The sequence below is a fragment of the Anabas testudineus genome, chromosome 9, assembly GCF_900324465.2.
Source record: "Anabas testudineus chromosome 9, fAnaTes1.2, whole genome shotgun sequence".
NCBI classification, from domain to species: Eukaryota; Metazoa; Chordata; class Actinopteri; order Anabantiformes; family Anabantidae; genus Anabas; species Anabas testudineus.
This window is the reverse complement of record NC_046618.1, coordinates 20354730-20373163: the sequence shown is the minus strand read 5'-3', so window position 1 is coordinate 20373163 and position 18434 is coordinate 20354730. Positions and strand designations below refer to the sequence as shown.

At 37.4% G+C, this 18434-nt stretch overlaps 2 protein-coding genes across 4 annotated transcripts; both read left to right on the top strand.

Moving 5' to 3' along the window:
* The first annotated feature begins 413 nt into the window (after positions 1 to 413).
* Positions 414 to 9914, top strand: lrrc74b (leucine rich repeat containing 74B). 3 transcript variants are annotated; one of them, XM_026342629.1, is made up of 10 exons: positions 414 to 716; positions 1579 to 1759; positions 2334 to 2476; positions 4085 to 4217; positions 5159 to 5365; positions 6794 to 6903; positions 7861 to 7976; positions 8326 to 8377; positions 9454 to 9549; positions 9641 to 9914. In XM_026342629.1, exons 1-10 carry the CDS (start codon positions 618 to 620, stop codon positions 9755 to 9757), a joined length of 1254 nt encoding a protein of 417 aa, XP_026198414.1. In that variant the 5' UTR covers positions 414 to 617; the 3' UTR covers positions 9758 to 9914. The 3 variants fall into 3 exon arrangements, with proteins under 3 accessions (XP_026198414.1, XP_026198413.1, XP_026198415.1); XM_026342628.1 differs by having other exon boundaries at positions 8326 to 8404; XM_026342630.1 differs by lacking the exon at positions 414 to 716 and adding an exon at positions 744 to 778 and having other exon boundaries at positions 8326 to 8404.
* Positions 9915 to 11250: 1336 nt separating this feature from the next.
* On the top strand, positions 11251 to 17924 carry nipsnap1 (nipsnap homolog 1 (C. elegans)). Its single transcript, XM_026342384.1, has 10 exons — positions 11251 to 11424; positions 12944 to 13071; positions 13701 to 13746; positions 14217 to 14311; positions 14665 to 14735; positions 14952 to 15092; positions 15544 to 15575; positions 15695 to 15789; positions 16639 to 16722; positions 17335 to 17924. Exons 1-10 carry the CDS (start codon positions 11348 to 11350, stop codon positions 17397 to 17399), a joined length of 834 nt encoding a protein of 277 aa, XP_026198169.1. The 5' UTR covers positions 11251 to 11347; the 3' UTR covers positions 17400 to 17924.
* Positions 17925 to 18434: the final 510 nt, after the last annotated feature.

Below are 18434 nucleotides of genomic sequence, written 5' to 3'. Positions count from 1 at the left end.
AGGATATTCCATTTTAATGCATCAACTGCAAGGACTTTGCATTTACTTACAAATAAAGAGAAACATTTACAGAATATGTCAACACAGTGGCCTGGTTTGTTTGTCTTGATTATATAAGAAAGAAGCCAGACTGGAAAGTTTTAAACCTGCACTAGGGCTTGTTTAAGGTCGAAGCATTTTAGTTTGAAGGTCCGATTTATATGTTGATAAAGAGTTTTTTTATCAGAAAAACAGAGCCGGAGCAAACAAGCCATTTACTTTTCTTTCCTGCCTTTGCTGTAAGTGCTGGTCGTCATGCCTCAAAGAGTCAGCACTAAGATACCTCTCAGCACCATGGCAACCTGTCAACAAAACAAGCCATCCAAACTTTACACTAGGACTCTGATTGGTAACGAAGTGCCAAGTAGTGAAGCAGTGTGCTTTTTAAGTAGCCCAAAGAGTCGGACCCTCCTATTGAGCTAAGTTAGGTTGCATAGAGTACCTACTACAAATGCAGTTCAGTGATTTTATTCATAGCAGAAGTATTTTACTTATAAAAAACTAAATAAGCGACTTGAGCTAAATATAAACATATTCATTTCTCAGTGCTAATATCACCATTACTCAGTACTGAAGTCATGGTTCACGGGAAGACATTGTTCAAGGAGACGGTGCTGCATTCTGTGCTGGAAGACGGTGGAGAAGAAGCAGAAAGTGAGAAGCTGCAGCTGGAGGAGGTAGGAAGCTGACCATCCAGTCTGCAAACTCTTGTGCAAGGGAAGTGTGAACCATCAGTTAGGTGAGTGAAGACTTGAAGGACTGTTCAGAAGCCGATTTGTAGGATACAACACATGAGAGTGAGTTTTTTATGAGAATTCAAAGCATGCTGCAGAACCTGCAAGAATACATTAGGATTTAGAAATGGAGTCCTGAACACCATCCGTAGACATGTCTCAGTACTTACCTTGCCCTGGGCAGGCTCAAATTACAGGCTAAAGACTTTCCATTTCCTTTTTATGGATTGCTCTTATGACCTGTGTACTGGTATGAATTTATTAACCGGGAGGATTCAGTCTCACCCTGAAAGTCTGTTTTAATTACGCCTTTAAGTAGCCTAATCACAGGGCTGCATACTTTAAAAATGCAGCACGAACACAGTGCATTGTGAAACAAAATAACCTTTGAGTGCGACTTGTCCACAAAAGAACATAAGCTGTTCCACTGAAATGCAAATAATGGCATTTTTAACTACTATGTAGTTCTGATAATACTAATACTGACATGGCTAACTGAGACAGTCGGTGAATATGCCACAGGACTTCAAATAAAGGCAATGAAAGACAGCTTAAGAGGCTCTGGTTCAAGAGCTTAAAGGGGAGTGGGAAGAAATGAGTGGGAGGGAAACAAAGTAGTTACAAAAACAGGAGTACACAAGTTTAAAGTACAAGTTAAAATAGTTCATCCACATTGATGGATTGCAAAGTGTAGTTATCTGCTTTATTTTACTGGCGGCGAATCCATTGAATCTCCTTTGTGAGGCTTCCAACAGTGGCCAGCTTTGACGTGTCACAATGTCTTACTTTCTCATTCTCCATCCAGCAAAGAGGAAGCTGGACAGAGGTCGACATGCGTGGGCCAAAGGACCACTGCTCACGGCCTGATGGGAATGCACTAGACAGAGGTGAAAGAGAGGGTGAGGAGGAAGTGAAAGAGAAGGAGCTGGGAGAAGAGGAGTGTGTGAACTCTGATGAGGACTACGACACAGATTTAGAGCTGGAAGGTATAGACACAGTTGATGTGAAGGAGGGAGATAAAGTTAATGCATTTTATGATAAAGGGTGTGATGTGTGAAAAAGTGGGGAAATGGTTTGATCAAGTGAGTCGTATGTTTGAAACGAACCATTTCATCCTGTTATTTTCTGCGTGGTTTTAATTAGATTTTGATCAGAACATGCATTGATAAGGAAAAGTCCTCCTGTCGACCCCCATCTGTTAATCTTCTCCCTTTTTTCCTTCTTCGCCATCTCTAAATCATTTCAGTAAAGAAAAGAAAAGAAAAAAGCAGAACAGAAACTCCTACACGTGCCCGCCCACACATGTAGAACCCTGTTCTGCATCTTAATGATTTCATCTCAGTCTTTGTGTCAGGCTTCCTTTTCACCACAAGTGAAAACCATCTGGTATGAATGAGCTCCCCTGACAGGGCGAAATCAGCCACGAGCAAGTTTTCAATATCACACTGAAAAGGTCCTCCTCTGGGGGAAAGTGCCACATATCATTTCTTTTTAAAAGGGAGTTTTACCAGCAAATGACCCTGACAGACACCACAGCTAGTGTCTTTAATCGTCCTGCAGGTAAGGACGAGGCGTACGACCCGACGGGCCAGGCGTGCTACATGAGGGCATGTGAAATGTTGCAGGTGTTTCCTGCTTCTAATTTCCTGCGTCACTTGCAAAATGAGGACCTGTCCATGATGTACCGCGGCCTGGGACCTCAGGTAATTCAACTGCATGTTAGGGACTGTTTGAAAATACACCAGGTGACCATTTTCACTGAAAAAGCTTGACAGCTCACAAACTGCTCAACACAAAACAGCAAACAGACAGACATTAACAATATTTCTCGCCTGAATCATTTTCACACAGTCTTTCATGTATAAACTGGTCTTTACCCTTTTCTTCACCTGTTTCCCTCCTGGGATCTGTTTCATCTGGGGAGGTCACTTGAACTGAATCTGTTCCTTGTATAAAAAAAAAAAGAAAAAAGAAAAAGTTAATAATGTTTGAACTTCCTGGTGGAAATGTGTTCCCATTCCACTTGTGATTAAAAGGTTTGTGTGAGCTGAGCAAAAACTTGACATGTTCAATAAGATTAGACTCTGACGCTATTTCAGATCAAACCAGACCTTTGTTTAGTGAATGACTCATTAATTCAAAGTCACATTCCCCTCCTGGGAAACTACACTGATCATGAGACAGTCTGGAGAGCAATGAGAGCTTCAAGGAGTCTAGAGTCCTTTCCCTGGAAAATAGATCCTGCATGTATGTATCTTTGCAGTACACTTTACATATAAATTGCACATGTCCAGCCCCATTAAATGGATCCCAGTATGCATTGAAGTTAAGAGTTCCCCTCCTCTTTAAAGAGAAGGGAGGCCGCTGTTTTTTGACTTATCAGAAAGCGCTCATTATGCAGCTCTAAATTTTAATTCACCTCTGGGTAAATGTTCTTGTTTTTGATAATAGCTTTAGTAGCTTTAATTATTTGGTCCTAATGAGCATTAAACACAAGGTCAACGTGTCTACATGTTTTGGTTCTCATTTAGTCCCAACTCATCGGTAAAGACATGATCATGGGAGAAAATGCATTACTGGATGGAGCATTTAACTTTAAGGGCAGATGATACTTCATTCATTATTTATTAGTTCAATAAATGTCATATTGCTCTGACTGAGGGAAGAGTGCATCCTCCAAAATGTGTTGTCTGGAACTCACTGCAGCACACAGCCACTGGTCTGTAGGGCTGCAAGTGAAAGTTTGAAAGTAAAACCATTACTTAATCAGTCAGTCTTTAAGGTTCAGTTTCAATTCAGTGACATCATTCAGACAGATTTAACCTGTCATCTGTCAGTCACAGTTTAAAAGTAAAGTGATTAGGTGTGACTGCCAAAGGTTATTTATTTATGCATGTCTTGTTGATTGACAGGCTTCTCAAATCTTACATAAAGATACTCTACATGCAGAAAACATTATTCTTGAGTAGACTGTATCTGCTCTGTATTTTTTTTAAAGCTCAAGTTAACATGAGGCTTCATGCACTCAACTTTCTCATTAGCCATGCTAGAAACTATAATTTTCATGTTCTGCGAGCTTCATTTCTGACCCACGCCTCCACACAGCTCCCTTCTGCTTCATTTGTCTCACACAGGTTTAATATTCGTCTCTCTCTCTCCCTCTCTCTCTCTCTCTCTCTCCCTCTCTCTCTCTCTCTGCCCACCTGCATCAATACATCTACTCTTTTAACTGGAATACAGATAAGAAAATATACTGCAGTGAACAAACAGAAGAATTTCACTTTGAGGAGGGGTTGGTTGTGTGTTTGCAGGGCACCAAAGCACTGGCGGTTCCCCTGGTAACCAACACTTCAATACTGAGGCTGAACCTGCGAGATAATTGGATGGAAGGAATGGGTGGAGCTGCTATTGCTGAGATGTTAAAGGAAAATTGTTACATTACAGGTGATTTTACTAGATACTCACACTTGCACACACTTTCTCTACCCTTTTCCTTCGTTCTGTCTCCCCCTTTACTTGCAAAAATGCCACCTCAACTCCCACTTGTACACTCTCCTCACCCCTATTATATGCCACAGCACATGATTTAACATTGAGCGTCCCTGTTTAATATTTGGTAAATGTCAGTCGTATTGTATGTGCAATTCAGGAACCTATAGGGGGATCTATGGAGAATGACTCCTGTGAGTCATACTCGCTCTCTGTGCTTATATTATTTTTATCACCCTTTACCATGCACTACAATGGTAATCCAATTTTATTAATACACAGAATAATAGATTAGTTGTGTGAGAATTTATTGTCAATGCTTCAGCAGCCATAAGCTAACACAGATTTAATTAGCGATTAATAAATAGTCATACCTTATATCATCCCATAAATGAGAAATAAAGAAACTAAAAACACAAAGTGAGCATGCTAACGTACTTATGGTGACAACGATAATTTATGTGCTGATATTTACTGTAGCTTGCAGGTCAAACGTTTACCTTGTTTAACATTTATCCTCTGAGGTCCACAAAAGTCTGTACAAAATTTCCAACCAATTTTATAGTAGCTGAGATACAGTATTTTAATCTAGACCAGAGTGGTGGATCAAATGACAGAGCAGCATTGTCATATCACCATGCTACAACTGGAGCCAAAACTTGCTACTCAAGACTAAACTAGCTGTGGGGAACTGCTTAAATTATAATTAATTAATTGATATATATGATATATATATAGATGTGATATATATATATATATATATATATATATATATATATATACTTGAACTTGAACAGTCAGTGCAACCAAAAGTACTGTAATATAGAATTAGTCCAAATACTTGTAGAGGCTTTTGTGCATTTCCTGCTACATTATTTTTTGTGTGTTATCCCCAGAGATGGACCTGTCTGACAACAATCTTGGGGATTATGGGGCCAGAGCCATAGCCGGTATGCTTAAAGAGAACAGCACCCTGGTGAGCCTTAACTTGTCTGGAAACCATTTCACAGACCGGTCTGCTGAGCATCTCGGCCCAGCTCTCATCACTAACACCAAGCTGCAGCACCTCAACCTCAGCTACAATGCTCTAGGAGAGCGTGCAGGTAGCACAGCAATCAATTATAATAATAATTTCACATTAGCAGCAACACATAACTGAAACTACATGCAACATAAAACATATTCTTTTTGTCAGAAACACTCCCGTTTATCAAGAAAGAATATAATAAATAGACATTTCCTAAGCTCTTTTTGTATTTATTTATCATTATTCTGCAATTTCTTGATTCACTTTGCCTCACTTCAGGAAAAACTGTTTATGGACATTATTGGAACTTTTGCAACAATAGACCTTTAATTGTCAGTGACAAACGTTAAATCAGCTTTTCTACTAACTTATTCTTTCGTTTGCACATGAATGAATGATAGAGATGAACGTGTGCATAGGTGCATGCAAAGTACTCTTCTTTGCCCTTTCAAAATTATAACTGAACATACCATTAATCCCTACAAAGTGACCAGTTTCTCTGAAGATAGCAGATAATTTAACATTATGACTGTATGAAGCTGCTGGCATCAACTACAGTATTTTTAGACTTATTGGAAAATCGTTCTCATAAAACCAGGGGTTTTCTATAATGATGCAGCTTTATCTCTCAGCAGTCATATTGCAGCAGGCAGCAGCAAACTGTGGCATTCAAAGGTCAATAACATTTCGCCTTCATTAACACCTCTTTCAATTATCATGTGGATGAGCTTGGTGACAGACACCTTGTGGAAGGATTGGCAGACCAGGACGAACTGAGCATTTGATGTAGGTAATTGAAAATAAATGTGTCTGTGGGAGACGGGACACCACAGTGTGTCATTGCATGCAGCTATGATTCATCCCCACAAATTCAATTCTGCTTTCTCCACTGGTGAAATATCAAAGGACAACCCGATGTGTTTTGAGCGTATTGTTCCATGTAGTAAGTCCCCAAGAGGAAGTATGCCAAGCATACACGCTGACATTTATGCTATAGTGTTATTGCCTTTTCAACCCAACACAATAAGAATATCATCTGCTTCTATGATTATGAGCCATTTTTTTCTTCATGATAAAGTGAAAGAAATGATGATGGAGATTTTCCACCATGGGATACAGTCTTCACTCACTAGTTCTCCCTTTTTAGTCCATTAAAACACACAATCGCAGTGTAACCTACGTTTCTTCCACAGAGCACAGAAGTGGGCGTCTGTATGATTGATTTTAAAAAGCACTTCTCTTGATATTTCCTTACTCGGCCTCTGAAGTGTTTTGAATATCTAAAATACCATGAACAAGTTTGGATGATAACCATTCTGTTAAAAATTGTAAAGACTGTTATGTTAACAATGAAAAAAACAATGATTTATGCAACAGTTGTATAAACAACTGCTATGTTGAGTAAGTTGTACTATATATTATACTTATTCTTGGATTTTATAAATGATGAAGACTGAATTTTGTCATACTGTGATTCATTGTTATTGTTTTTCCCCATCTTAAGGGCAAACACTTGGAGATGCTCTATCAGAGAACACAGGGTTAAAATCGCTAAGTTTGGCCTGGAACTGCATTAGAGGAAGAGGAGCTGTGACACTGGCCAATGGCCTTGGGGTAATGCACCTGGAAATCAATGTTTGAACACTGATTAGTTTTTTAACTTATGCAAGACAACTAAACTCTGCAGCTAATACAGTGACAGGTTAGACCAGGACACTCTTTAAGCACTTCATTATCAAGGGATCCCACTAAATAAAGAAATGTCAAAGCTATATTTATACTTACAGTGGCAACAACAGAGACTCAGAGAGAGCCACACACAGGAGACAGGTTTTTGGTGATGCTGTTTTGCTTATGTAAATAAAACTTGTATATTAAAATTAATGATATGACGATATTCACTAATGCAGCTTAGTTTCTAATAGAGGAAGATTTAACTTGGCTAACTCACTTATTCTACTTTATGAAACAGCCCCCAGGGCTTGTATTCATCAAGCTTCACACAGCAGGGCCTGCTCATACAAGAAATTTTCTCTTAAAAAGAGAATTATTTTAATTTTTAAGCGAGCCATCTGGATTTCCGAAAGATGGATTAGAAAACTAGCAACAAGCTTATGTATAAACACGATTGTAATAGATTCTGGTGATGCAGTTTTGCTTAAGTAAATAAAACCAGTATATTAAATTTAAAGATATGATTCACTAATGCAACTTAGTTTCTAATAGAAGAAGATGTAACTTGGCTAACTCACTTATTCTACTTTATGAAACAGCCCCCTGGGCTTGTATTCATCAAGCTTCACACAGCAGGGCAGATAGTGTGGCAACAATTTCTTTTCTTATCTTAATGACCAAGATAGGTCAAGAGGACCTTGATCAGCAAGCTGCACTGACAGGTTTGATTGATTCAGCTTCTCAGCAGCTTATTATGGATCTGTACTGATTTGTAAATGAAGGTCTTACTTTGGTCCTTGTTAGAAAAAGTCTTCTTATTGCATTTGGGATGACTGAGCATCTTTCTTCCAAATGTTACCTTATTTATGCGTTTCTGTTTTTGTTTTTGTTTTTTAGGGTAACATTCTCCTTACAACAGTGGATCTGTCATATAATGGCTTTGCCAAAGAAGGAGCTATTGCTTTGGGACAAGCTCTGAAAGAGAACAACGTTTTGGAGGAGCTGAATGTGAGGTATCTGATAGTCGGATTAAGAATAGCTGAGGCTGTTTAGATATTTATTTTATAAATCAAAGCAAATACTAGGCCTACCGTATGTTTTTACCTTAAAACTAATATTAAATGTTGATGAGCCTCTAAGTCACCATTTTCTTAAAGGTGAAGTAAGTACATCTAATTCAGCCTCTCCTGCATCTCATGTAACTTCTCAAGCAAATCAAAGCTTCCCTCACAAATTTCCAGACATTTGTACTCCATGGATAAATAATGCCATTTAAAAAATAACACTTTATGATTGCTTCCCTCACACTCCAACACACTTCTTTTTTTATTTCTTTTCTGCATTTTTTTTTTCTCGCCACAGTAACAACCGAATACCCCCTGAAGGAGCCATCCACCTCGCCATGGGCCTCAAAGTAAACAAGACAATCAAATACCTGAATGTAAGCTGTTGAAAAGAGATTGGTTCTAGCTTCAAAAGCAATGGGGGGCATCAGTGGATAAAATGGGATAAATAAATGGATCACTGTACTTTGTTTTAATGTCAGTGCCCAAGCAGAGTTTGCAGGGGTTCATCTCAGCTGGCTGAAAAAAAAATATGGAGATGGATGAGAAACTAAATTCAGTTACAGCTTGAGCATTTGATATTGATTACAATGGAGCTGGAGTGTCTGATTGCATGAACCTACTATGAACAGTTATATCGGGCAGATCAATGTTACAGAACCCAAAGACACAGTCCAGTTTGTATCGAAATTAATGGGAGCTAATAAATTCGTCACAATCTGTTTGAGTAAATATGGACAGCACACAATTGTCTAAAGGTTGGCTTGGAAAAAAGTAGTACCTTATTATTTTTGAAAATTAATTGTTGGAGGGTTAGATGAGAAGATCACTGTCACGTCGTCTTAAATTCATAAGAAATATGAAGCTACCACTATTAGCTTAGCTTAGCATAACAACTGGAAGCAGGAGTAGAGCTGCCCACTCTATGTTGTTACATATGTTCATCTACCATCACTTGTAAAACTAATTAATAAAAACTGATAATAAAACATCAGCTGGAGTTTACATACAGTCACTGTGTTTCTTGGTTCTGTGCAGATGACAGTCACTCAAAATAAACTTCAAGAAGCAATTCAATTACTATGTTTAATATGCATCAATGTGAAATTGTTCTTTTACAACAGCAACAAAATTACATTTCTAATGTTGATTGGTGAGTTTTTTAAGTTGCAGTTCAGTGGATTTTATTGCCACATGTGTTCTATGTTGTTGTTTTTTTTGCTAAGCTAAGTTAATCAACTCTTTTTTCCAGCTCCATTAACATAAAGAAATGAGAATAATGCTGATCTTTTCACTTGAGAGTTTGGAATCCGATTTTTAAGGTCCAATAGCCTTAATAGCTTATTTCATCACCTGCATGATCAAAGTAAAGACCCCCATGCGTTTTGCCATGCTATTAAATTTCCAAATGTTTTTCTTTGGGCAGATGGGTAGGAACCCTATCCAAAGCGCTGGCTGCTATGGGATCCTCAAGTCTATACAGGAAAATCCTGATTCAGCCATGGAAACGTTAGACTTTACAGTAAGTCTCAAACATTTCAGCTCTGGTAGAATTGCTCCAAATCTTCTCCTTTTTGCAAACACATCCACTCTCTGTGTATCACTCTTTATAGGTCATAACAGTGAACCAGGAATTTGAAGACTTGTATACAGCAGTGAAAGAAATATTCCCTGCGCTTACAGTAAATCATGGGGGCAGAATTGGCACATTCAGAAAAGCAAAACCTTGAGAAGTATTACTGTAATTGGTGTACTTTCATGCCAGAAAAGATGGAAAGAGTTTTCTCAAAGCCCTGTGGACAGTTTCATCGACAGATGAATAAAAGGATGGATGCCTGCAAGAATATCGTTTTTAAAAAGATGTCCTTTTTTTTTTTAAAGATCCATAAAAGCATATCCTTCGGAATCAAATGCATCTACATGAAATAAACGTTGATAAATTTCAAGTTAATTAAAATAAAGATAATTCAGTAGGATAGTATTTTGTTCATGTTCCAAAAGAAACAGTATGACATGCAGCATGTTTGCAGATTGTGCTTGAAAGGTAGTGTTGGTGAAGTCATTGAAAATGAGCATACAATACAGGTACTGAGTTTGATTCTTTTTAGGTATGATCTGATTTGATGTTATATAATGTCAGTGGGTAGAATGATCGAGAAGATCAAAGAGCACTGCATTGTGTATGAAAAGAAGTGAAAGTGGGTTGTACAAAAAGGATTTAAGTACTGCATGACTAGTCTATTAGAGAAACCAGCTTAGAGAAACTATTAGATAAGAGACCTGTTTAGTGCAACTAAAACAGTGTTAGATACAGAAAACTGTCATATGAAGACTTCACCTCTCCCACACACACAGAAATGATCTCCAACTCAGAAATTGTATTTCACATTATTTATTTTAAAAAAATGAACAATACAATTTCTATTGATTCATAGAGAATCTGCATTATAGCCTAAATGCCTTAGTTACCATTACACAGTAAAGCTTTAAATGCAGGAATGGAAAGTAAGTTAAACTTTGTTTTAGTACTGTTTTAGGACACAGTGTTAAGTTGAGGTGCTTAAGGTACATAAATTGTTTTTTTGATTTTGTGTATCTACATGACTGGAGGACGATTTTGTAATTTTCATCACTACTTTCTTTTGTTGGAAGTACATATAATTAAAACCTTTTTTATTTAATTAATTCATATAAATCAGCATACAAAGCAGCATCTGGGAAAGCTAAACTAAATACATATTATTACAATCATTTTGTTAATAAATTCACTAACTTAGTGTAAATGTTGAGTTGACACTCAAAGTAAGACACATTTTCCAGTCTACAGTGGGAATTTTGTCCAGATGAATTTCTTAAAGAAGAGACATATTAGTGCTGTGGACGTAGAAGTTTAAATTTTGTATTATCATTACCTATTGTTGTTGCTGATGCTGTTGTTGCTGCTTGGTTAAATGTGTCATAAGACAAAACAGAAAACAAAATAGACACAACCCACAATACCAAACTGGTATAAACTGTGACAAATGTATATTCTAATTAACATTAGCATCACACAAAACGAGATACTGTGAATAATAATGTTTTATTATGACTTTCCACAGACGATTATCTCATTATCATCGAAAGTCACGATCAATTAATCATGTCTGATCGATTGTGCGCGTTGATCAATACGTGCCTGCGTCACTCACTGACGCAAGTTTTTAATTGTGCGGCGGGCTAGCTAAGCCGTCCAAACGTCACTGACATGCAGGGGAGGTAAACATTAACTAGATCAACGTGTTTACGTGTCAGAAGACGATTTCGCTTGATAGACGGACATGGCGACGACTAGTTCCGTGTGGTCTAAAGGACAGAGGTTGTACAGAAATACTGTGAACCTGCACCAGGCGACCAGGTAGGTTTTATTTACACTGTGTGAAGTGAGCTAGCTAAAGTGTTGTAAGAGGCCTGTTAGCTGCTCAGTTAACGGTACCTGGGAGTGTTGGTGGAGTAGCTAACGCTAAAATTTGAGTAAATTAACAAGGAAAAGAATGATTAATCACCTAGTGTTAGTTAGTTATTTGCATTTCCTTAAACTAAGATATAATGTAACAGACTTTTCTGAAGTTATGTTAAACCAGAGTCTCCCACAGCCATACTTGATCTTCACCTTTCTTTACCTTTATGCTAAAACCAGGGTCAGTGTTAACATAGCATTAAGACATTCTCCCAAACCTCTTTTAATCATTTGCTGAACCTCTGAACTTTGCTCTGTAAAGCGAACCTTAATGTAACAATCACCTGTTAACAAGTTATCTGTGCCTCCACCCTATTGCATTTTCTCTGTGACTTGCTGTATGTAAAACAGATTTTTTGATGGATTATTACTTTGTTTTTTTGTTGTTGTTTTTTTTTTTTTGAGAGAGAGTGCCAAGGGAAATGTATTTCTAATTATAGTTCCCAATTAAAGCCATTGGCCCATGAGGTTATTAATAGAGAAGTACTGCTGACTTTGAAAGTTTGTGCATTTTTAGAATAATAATGTTAAGTATTAGAAAGTGTTTGTGAATTAACTGACAGCCTTGAAAGTACCACATAAAAGTGCACATGCAAAATATAGCTCCCTAATCCATAAGTGGCCATATGCCAACGTTTCTCCTTAGGCTGTTCTTGGTTCAGCACTTCACACTCTGTGAAAAATCCTGAAATTGAGGTTAATGTTGACATTTAATGAGCTTTAAATTGTTTTAAAAAATTATGAGTTTATTTAAAAAGTCTAGAAAGTCATTACGATGTCCTTGGATTTATTTCCCAGCTGAGTGTGGGAGATCTGTTTAACACCGCATATGAATAGACATATTTTGTGTAGCTGAAGAAGCAGCTGACATTTTTCTTCCTGATTTCATTGAAAAATATTATTAGTCCATTTTGTTTGAATTTTCACATTCGGTTTTACATAATGTAGCATTACGGGTTGGAATATCCCCTGTTTTCTTAAATGCTTCTATTATCGTCTTCTCCAGTTCACTTTCCCTAGAGGAGTACCTGAAAGTGCATTTTGAATGAGAGATTCAAGTCTTTTTATTTGCTGTCTGACTCTGTGAGACAGTTATTCATGTTCACATACTGATTGGAGCTTCTTAGATTGTAGCAATAGTCCTTAAAGGAAAATGATATCTTCCTTTTTATTCACTTCAGTGTGGGTAAAAGGAAGTTTTATACTTAAGAAACAAGCTACGACATTCAGCCCCCTCATTCATGGAGTATGCATGTGTTTCATACCAAAGGATATTAGCATGACTATCTTTTAGCCCATATGTCACAAATCTGTTAATTTATTTCCTTTTCTTTTTTTTTTTTATATCGACAACTTTTCTGTTTTATATTTTGCTTTGAGCCTTTGTGAAACTTTCTTTCATCCTGTTTCTGTGTAGGAGGTTTTCAGAGAGCAGCGACAAAGGCTGGTTTCGTTCCTTATTTGTGCACAAAGTCGATGCCAGGAAAGATGCCCACTCCAACCTGCTGTCAAAGAAGGAGACCAGCAACCTGTATAAAATCCAATGTAGGCATAAGACCTTTTATTTACTCACAAGTGAATCTTTGTTTCCTTTAAGTGGGGAGTTGCAGAGGGTGAAACAGAAGTGGATGTGTTACAGTTACAGTATACTCAAATGCAGTGTTGCCATCTGCAAAAAGAAGATAAACAATTTATGTTCATTAAATTCAGTCATGCTAACCTCTTTGACCTCAGAGAAAGCTGTAAGTATAGCAAGAAAAGACATGTGACTGCAGGCAGGCAGCAACAAGTTATTCTATAACAATATGATGTATCAAGTCTGTAAAGTTTTTGTAAGTGACATCAAAACAATTTGTCTGGTATTCTTTTGAGTCTGCAGTGATAACTGTGTCTGTGTCTTGCAGAGAAATCTATCATTCTCCCTAGGCTTTGATCTTTTTTGTGCCGTACATCATACCATGTAGGGATTTCAATTTGAACACTCTATCAGCCGTAGCCTATAACCTATTGAAAGCAAATTCGTTTTGTATATAGAAGTCTTTGCTGAATCAAAGTGTGAAATTACTTTGTTGGAGAATTTGATTGTTGCTTGTATTTTAAAAAAACACACATTTCTGATAAGTCTAGCTCTTCTTCTTTTCTTTTCTTTTTTCTTTTCTTTTTTTTTTTTTCAGTTCACAACATCAAACCAGAGTGCCTGGAAGCATACAACAGTCTAGAGTGAGTGTGCTTTATAAAATTATTTGCATTGCATCCACCAGTCAAGTTATGTTTTCAGTACTTGTTTTATTGGGTTTGTTTCAATAGTATGTTACTGTGTAACTCTATGTAGTATTTATATTTATAGAATATATTTTAATATAGTCCGGTAGACAAATGTTACATATTTTTGAGGTTAGTAAAAGCAAAATTTGTTGATAATGCAGGTTCACACTGGCCATCAACAAGATAACCTTTATTTAATTTTTTTAGTTTATCATACAATTGACGTAAGAGGAAAGATGTATTTGGGTATAATAACAGGTTGGATGATTGGAAAGTTTATGGCGTATAAATGCTTTCTATGATATTACGATATGATTATGATACATGATGGTGACACTTTATCATAATTGTACACACATTCACAAAGTCAGAGAGTGTTTGTGTGCATGTGCCGTGTATATTTGTTTATTGTATGCTAATTTTAGGGCTGAGGTGCAAAAGAGGCTCCATCAAGACCAGGACTACCCATGTGAGGTGGTTGGAAGCTGGAATACCTGGTATGGAGAACAAGACCAATCTGGTAAGCAGCAAATAGACGATAACCAGAAAACACAATGAAAAGTTGTTGAGAACCTTTTATTGGTCATGATCCGTGTTAGCGTCATGGACTATATTCATTTTTCTCAAGACCTTATAGACACTTAACAGTTGAGTGGCAACAGGTTGGCAGAGCATCACAGAAAAATAGCAGCTGACTCACCAGCAACACCTCGTCTTTGACAAATGATGATTTAGAGTATATAATGTACAATAGGAGCGTTTCGTGGTAGCAGAAAGTGATCACACAATGATCGAAGTACTGTATCTGTCAGTTGTGGGTGGAATCAGTCCTTACACAGAGCTACAGTGACATCTGCTGTTTTGTTTTTGTAGTACATCTATGGCGATACACAGGTGGTTACCCAGCCTTGACTGAATGTCTGCAGAAGCTGAACAATAATAAGGTATACTGCAAACTTTATTAATCTTTTATTTGTTGAATGACATTTGTAAATGCAATATGAAGATGTGGGGGAAAAAAGGATATGTGTATGCAACCTACACTGATATTAAATTAATCTTGACTTTGAATAGGTTTAGCTCACACACCAGCAGTAAAACAAAGTGCTATAGTAGTATAATGTGGTACATGTTTGTGTACTCTCTTTGTCACTCTTCAGGAGTATTTGGAGTTCAGGAAAGAGAGGGCGAAAATGTTGATTTCAAGGCGAAACCAGCTTCTTCTGGAGTTTAGTTTTTGGAATGAACCACTGCCCAGACCAGGACCAAACATCTATGAAATGCGCACCTATTACCTGAAGGTAACTCCTGATTTTCTCTTATTTAACATGATTGCCTTCTTCACATAATGCTATGTTGTTTTTGTTGTTTTGGTACAATTACTTACATCTTGCAAATCCTATTTTTCCTTACAAGACTGTGAGGTTTATACCTGTCTTCATAGATGACTGATTGTATTGAGGTGTTGAAAAGTACCAAGAGAAATAGTCCAAAGCTTAACTTAATAAAAGTAAAATCAGTGTGCAGACAATGATCCAGGTCTTTATTATGCACGGTTCATGTGGCATATAGAATTAACCAGTCTGGTTAAATTAAACAAGCTATACATTTACTGTGATAGAAAATGTCGTGGCACTTCGATTTATTTAGCTTGTGTGTCTACATGTAGAAGATCTGTACTGTGTGAAGGTGGATGTAGTTGGAAGTTATAAACCATATTAATATTTTACCTCCTCACATTTCACATTTCAGCCAGGAACCATGATTGAATGGGGCAACCACTGGTAAGGCTTGACAAGTTCAATTTGCTTAAAGTGTAAATGACATGCATTGCCTAAATTTGTTTAAGCCGTAGCATTGATTGTTAGTGGTGTCCAAGTGATCATTACGTGTCTAACAACAGGGCAAGGGCAATTAAATACAGACAAGAAAACAACGAGGCAGTAGGCGGATTCTTCTCACAGATTGGTGACCTGTATGTCGTTCATCACTTGTGGGGTGAGTATGTACACTTCTACTCTACACTGTCACATCAAATATATTAATTTGGGTAAAGAGGGTAAGAGCAAGCTTCTGTAGCAAGCTTAGTAAATGTAGGTGGCACATATGCTTTAAATGTGGTGGATATGATGATGTACACTGCTCAGATATATAAAGGGAAACATAATCATTCCAAAGTCACATCACACTTCTGGAATATCAACCTGTCCAGCTAGGAAGCAACACTGGCTGTGAATCCATTTCACCTTCTGTTGTGCACATGGAACAGACAACAGGTGGAAATTAGAGGCAATTAGCAAGACAACCCCTATAAAGGAATGATCCTGCAGGTGGTGGCCACAGACCCCTTACCTGTCCTCATCCTTTCTGACTGATTGTTGGTCACTTTTGCACTTTGCCAGTGCCATCACCAATAGAGGTAGCATGATGCCATGTCTGCAACCCACAAAAACTGCTCAGGTCATAGGAGAGGAGATACCAGGAGCATTTTCTTGGAGGGCATCACATACCTCTATGTTCTATCCAGAGGTGCCCTGATTACCATAAAAGACCAGGATGAGATCCTCAGACCCATTGTAAGACCATATGCTGGTGCAGTGGACTCTGGGTTCCTTTTGATGCATGACAATTTTAGCCCTCATGTGGCTGGAGTGTGTCAGCAGTTCCTGCGTGATAAAAGCATTGATGGTATGGACTGGCCTGCCCAGTTCATTGACATTAACCAATGTTTGTATCCACAGAGATCCTGTGTGTTTTACCTTGACATAAATTCATCCGTACATAATATGATAAGCTCTAAATTGTTGGGTGTCTTTCTGTTTAATTTTTTTTTTTTTTTCGTTACAGCTTATGAAAACCTCCAGACCCGGGAGGAGACGAGAAACTCTGCCTGGCAGAAAGAGGGATGGGATGCAAACGTGTATTATACAGGTGGGAGAGATGCAGTCTTTACATTCCAACACTCCTCAAAAACTCTACCACTTACTCAAAGTTACTGTGTCTCCTTCAGTTAATTTGATTACTTTTCTTACTCTCTGGTGATTCTAAATTCCTCCACTTGTTGTTTTTCATCAGCTAGCCACAGGTGAACTTCAACCAAGTTTTAGACACATCTCGATAATCAAAGTAAACAGGATGCACCTGACTACAATTAGGAATGCCACATCAAAGGGCCTGAATATTTTTAAGATGACAGGTTTCAGTATCAGTTTTAACACATTAGCAAATATCTAAAAACATGTTTCTCACTTTGTCACTACAGGACATTAAATGCAGAGTAGCTAAACTAGTGCCAATTTAAAATTACACCTACAGCACAATAATATGCCAAAAAATTCAGAATCTACCAGAAATCTAATAAAAGGCACTGCAGTGCCACTTAAGTTGTCTTGCAGGTTTTGTTTTATTACTCACCTGCTAATGTTCACAGTAATACCTTTGTACTCTTAAAGGCAGAGAGAAATGGTTTTAAATGGAAAATTCCAGCATGTTAATCTCTGTTGTTTTAACAAATAAGCATTTAATGTTTCTCTATGTTCTCAGTGCCTCTGATCAGGAGCATGGAGTCTAGAATAATGATTCCCACCAAGATTTCACCATTACAATGAAAAAATGACTGGAAACTGAATCACTGAGACTCATCCACCTATTGCCAGTGAGATGTGACTTAAATCTTGATCCTACTGATTGTAACTTTTATCTGCTCTATGATCTGTGTTACTAAGTATGTGAAGAATAATGTTTTTGCTTTATATGGGCAACGACCAGTCAGTCATAAAAAGAAATGATACAGTGTGTGTGTGCATTTATTTTGACAATCTTGAAATACTCAAATTTATAGAGGTTTAGGGCCAATATGTGGAAAAAGGAGCATTAACTGAACCAGTAAAATACTAAATTGTACCATAGATGGTACTGCACAATAGAGTAGTAGTTCCATTGTGATTGTGTAGAGCAAGATTCTTGCTTTTTGTTTTTATCATATACTATGTATTTGTTTTTCACAGTGAAGGAATCCTGTCTTCTATTATTGCTTTTTATGACTGCATATGAATTACACTGAATGAGATCTGACTGTGCTTCACAGCTGTGACTGTGATAAAATAAAACTTGTGACTACCTCAAGAATTAAAATGTGGTACTATTCACAGAAACATGGATGAAGAACCAGCCAGCAGCAGTTCTGTAACTTCTCCTACGTTTCAAAATAAAGGTAGTGTGATAATTATAAAATGTAGCTCAGATAAAACTATATGATTAAGAAAAAGGGGGTTTTAGAAATGGTAATGTTAAAAGTTATTTATCAAGTCAGTTTTATTTGTGTAACACTTTTCATTGATAGTGGCAATTCAAAAGCAAATTATTCAATATTAGGCCATAAAATAATATCGCATCAAAATAACATTAACATGATGTCAAAGGTGAACTATTATGATAGCACCCTCGGTCCCTTACACCCTTGAGTCAAGTAATTTCCCCTGCTTGGGTCATGTGGTAGTTAATGCTAAGGGGACAGATCTGCAATGTGTGCTGAGTTAGTTTGTCAAAAATCCTTAAAACTGAGAAGCCAAACGTCAAAGTGCTTTGTAAACAAGCAGTAGAAGTGCTGCTAGAGGTACTGATATTTACCACCATACACATAA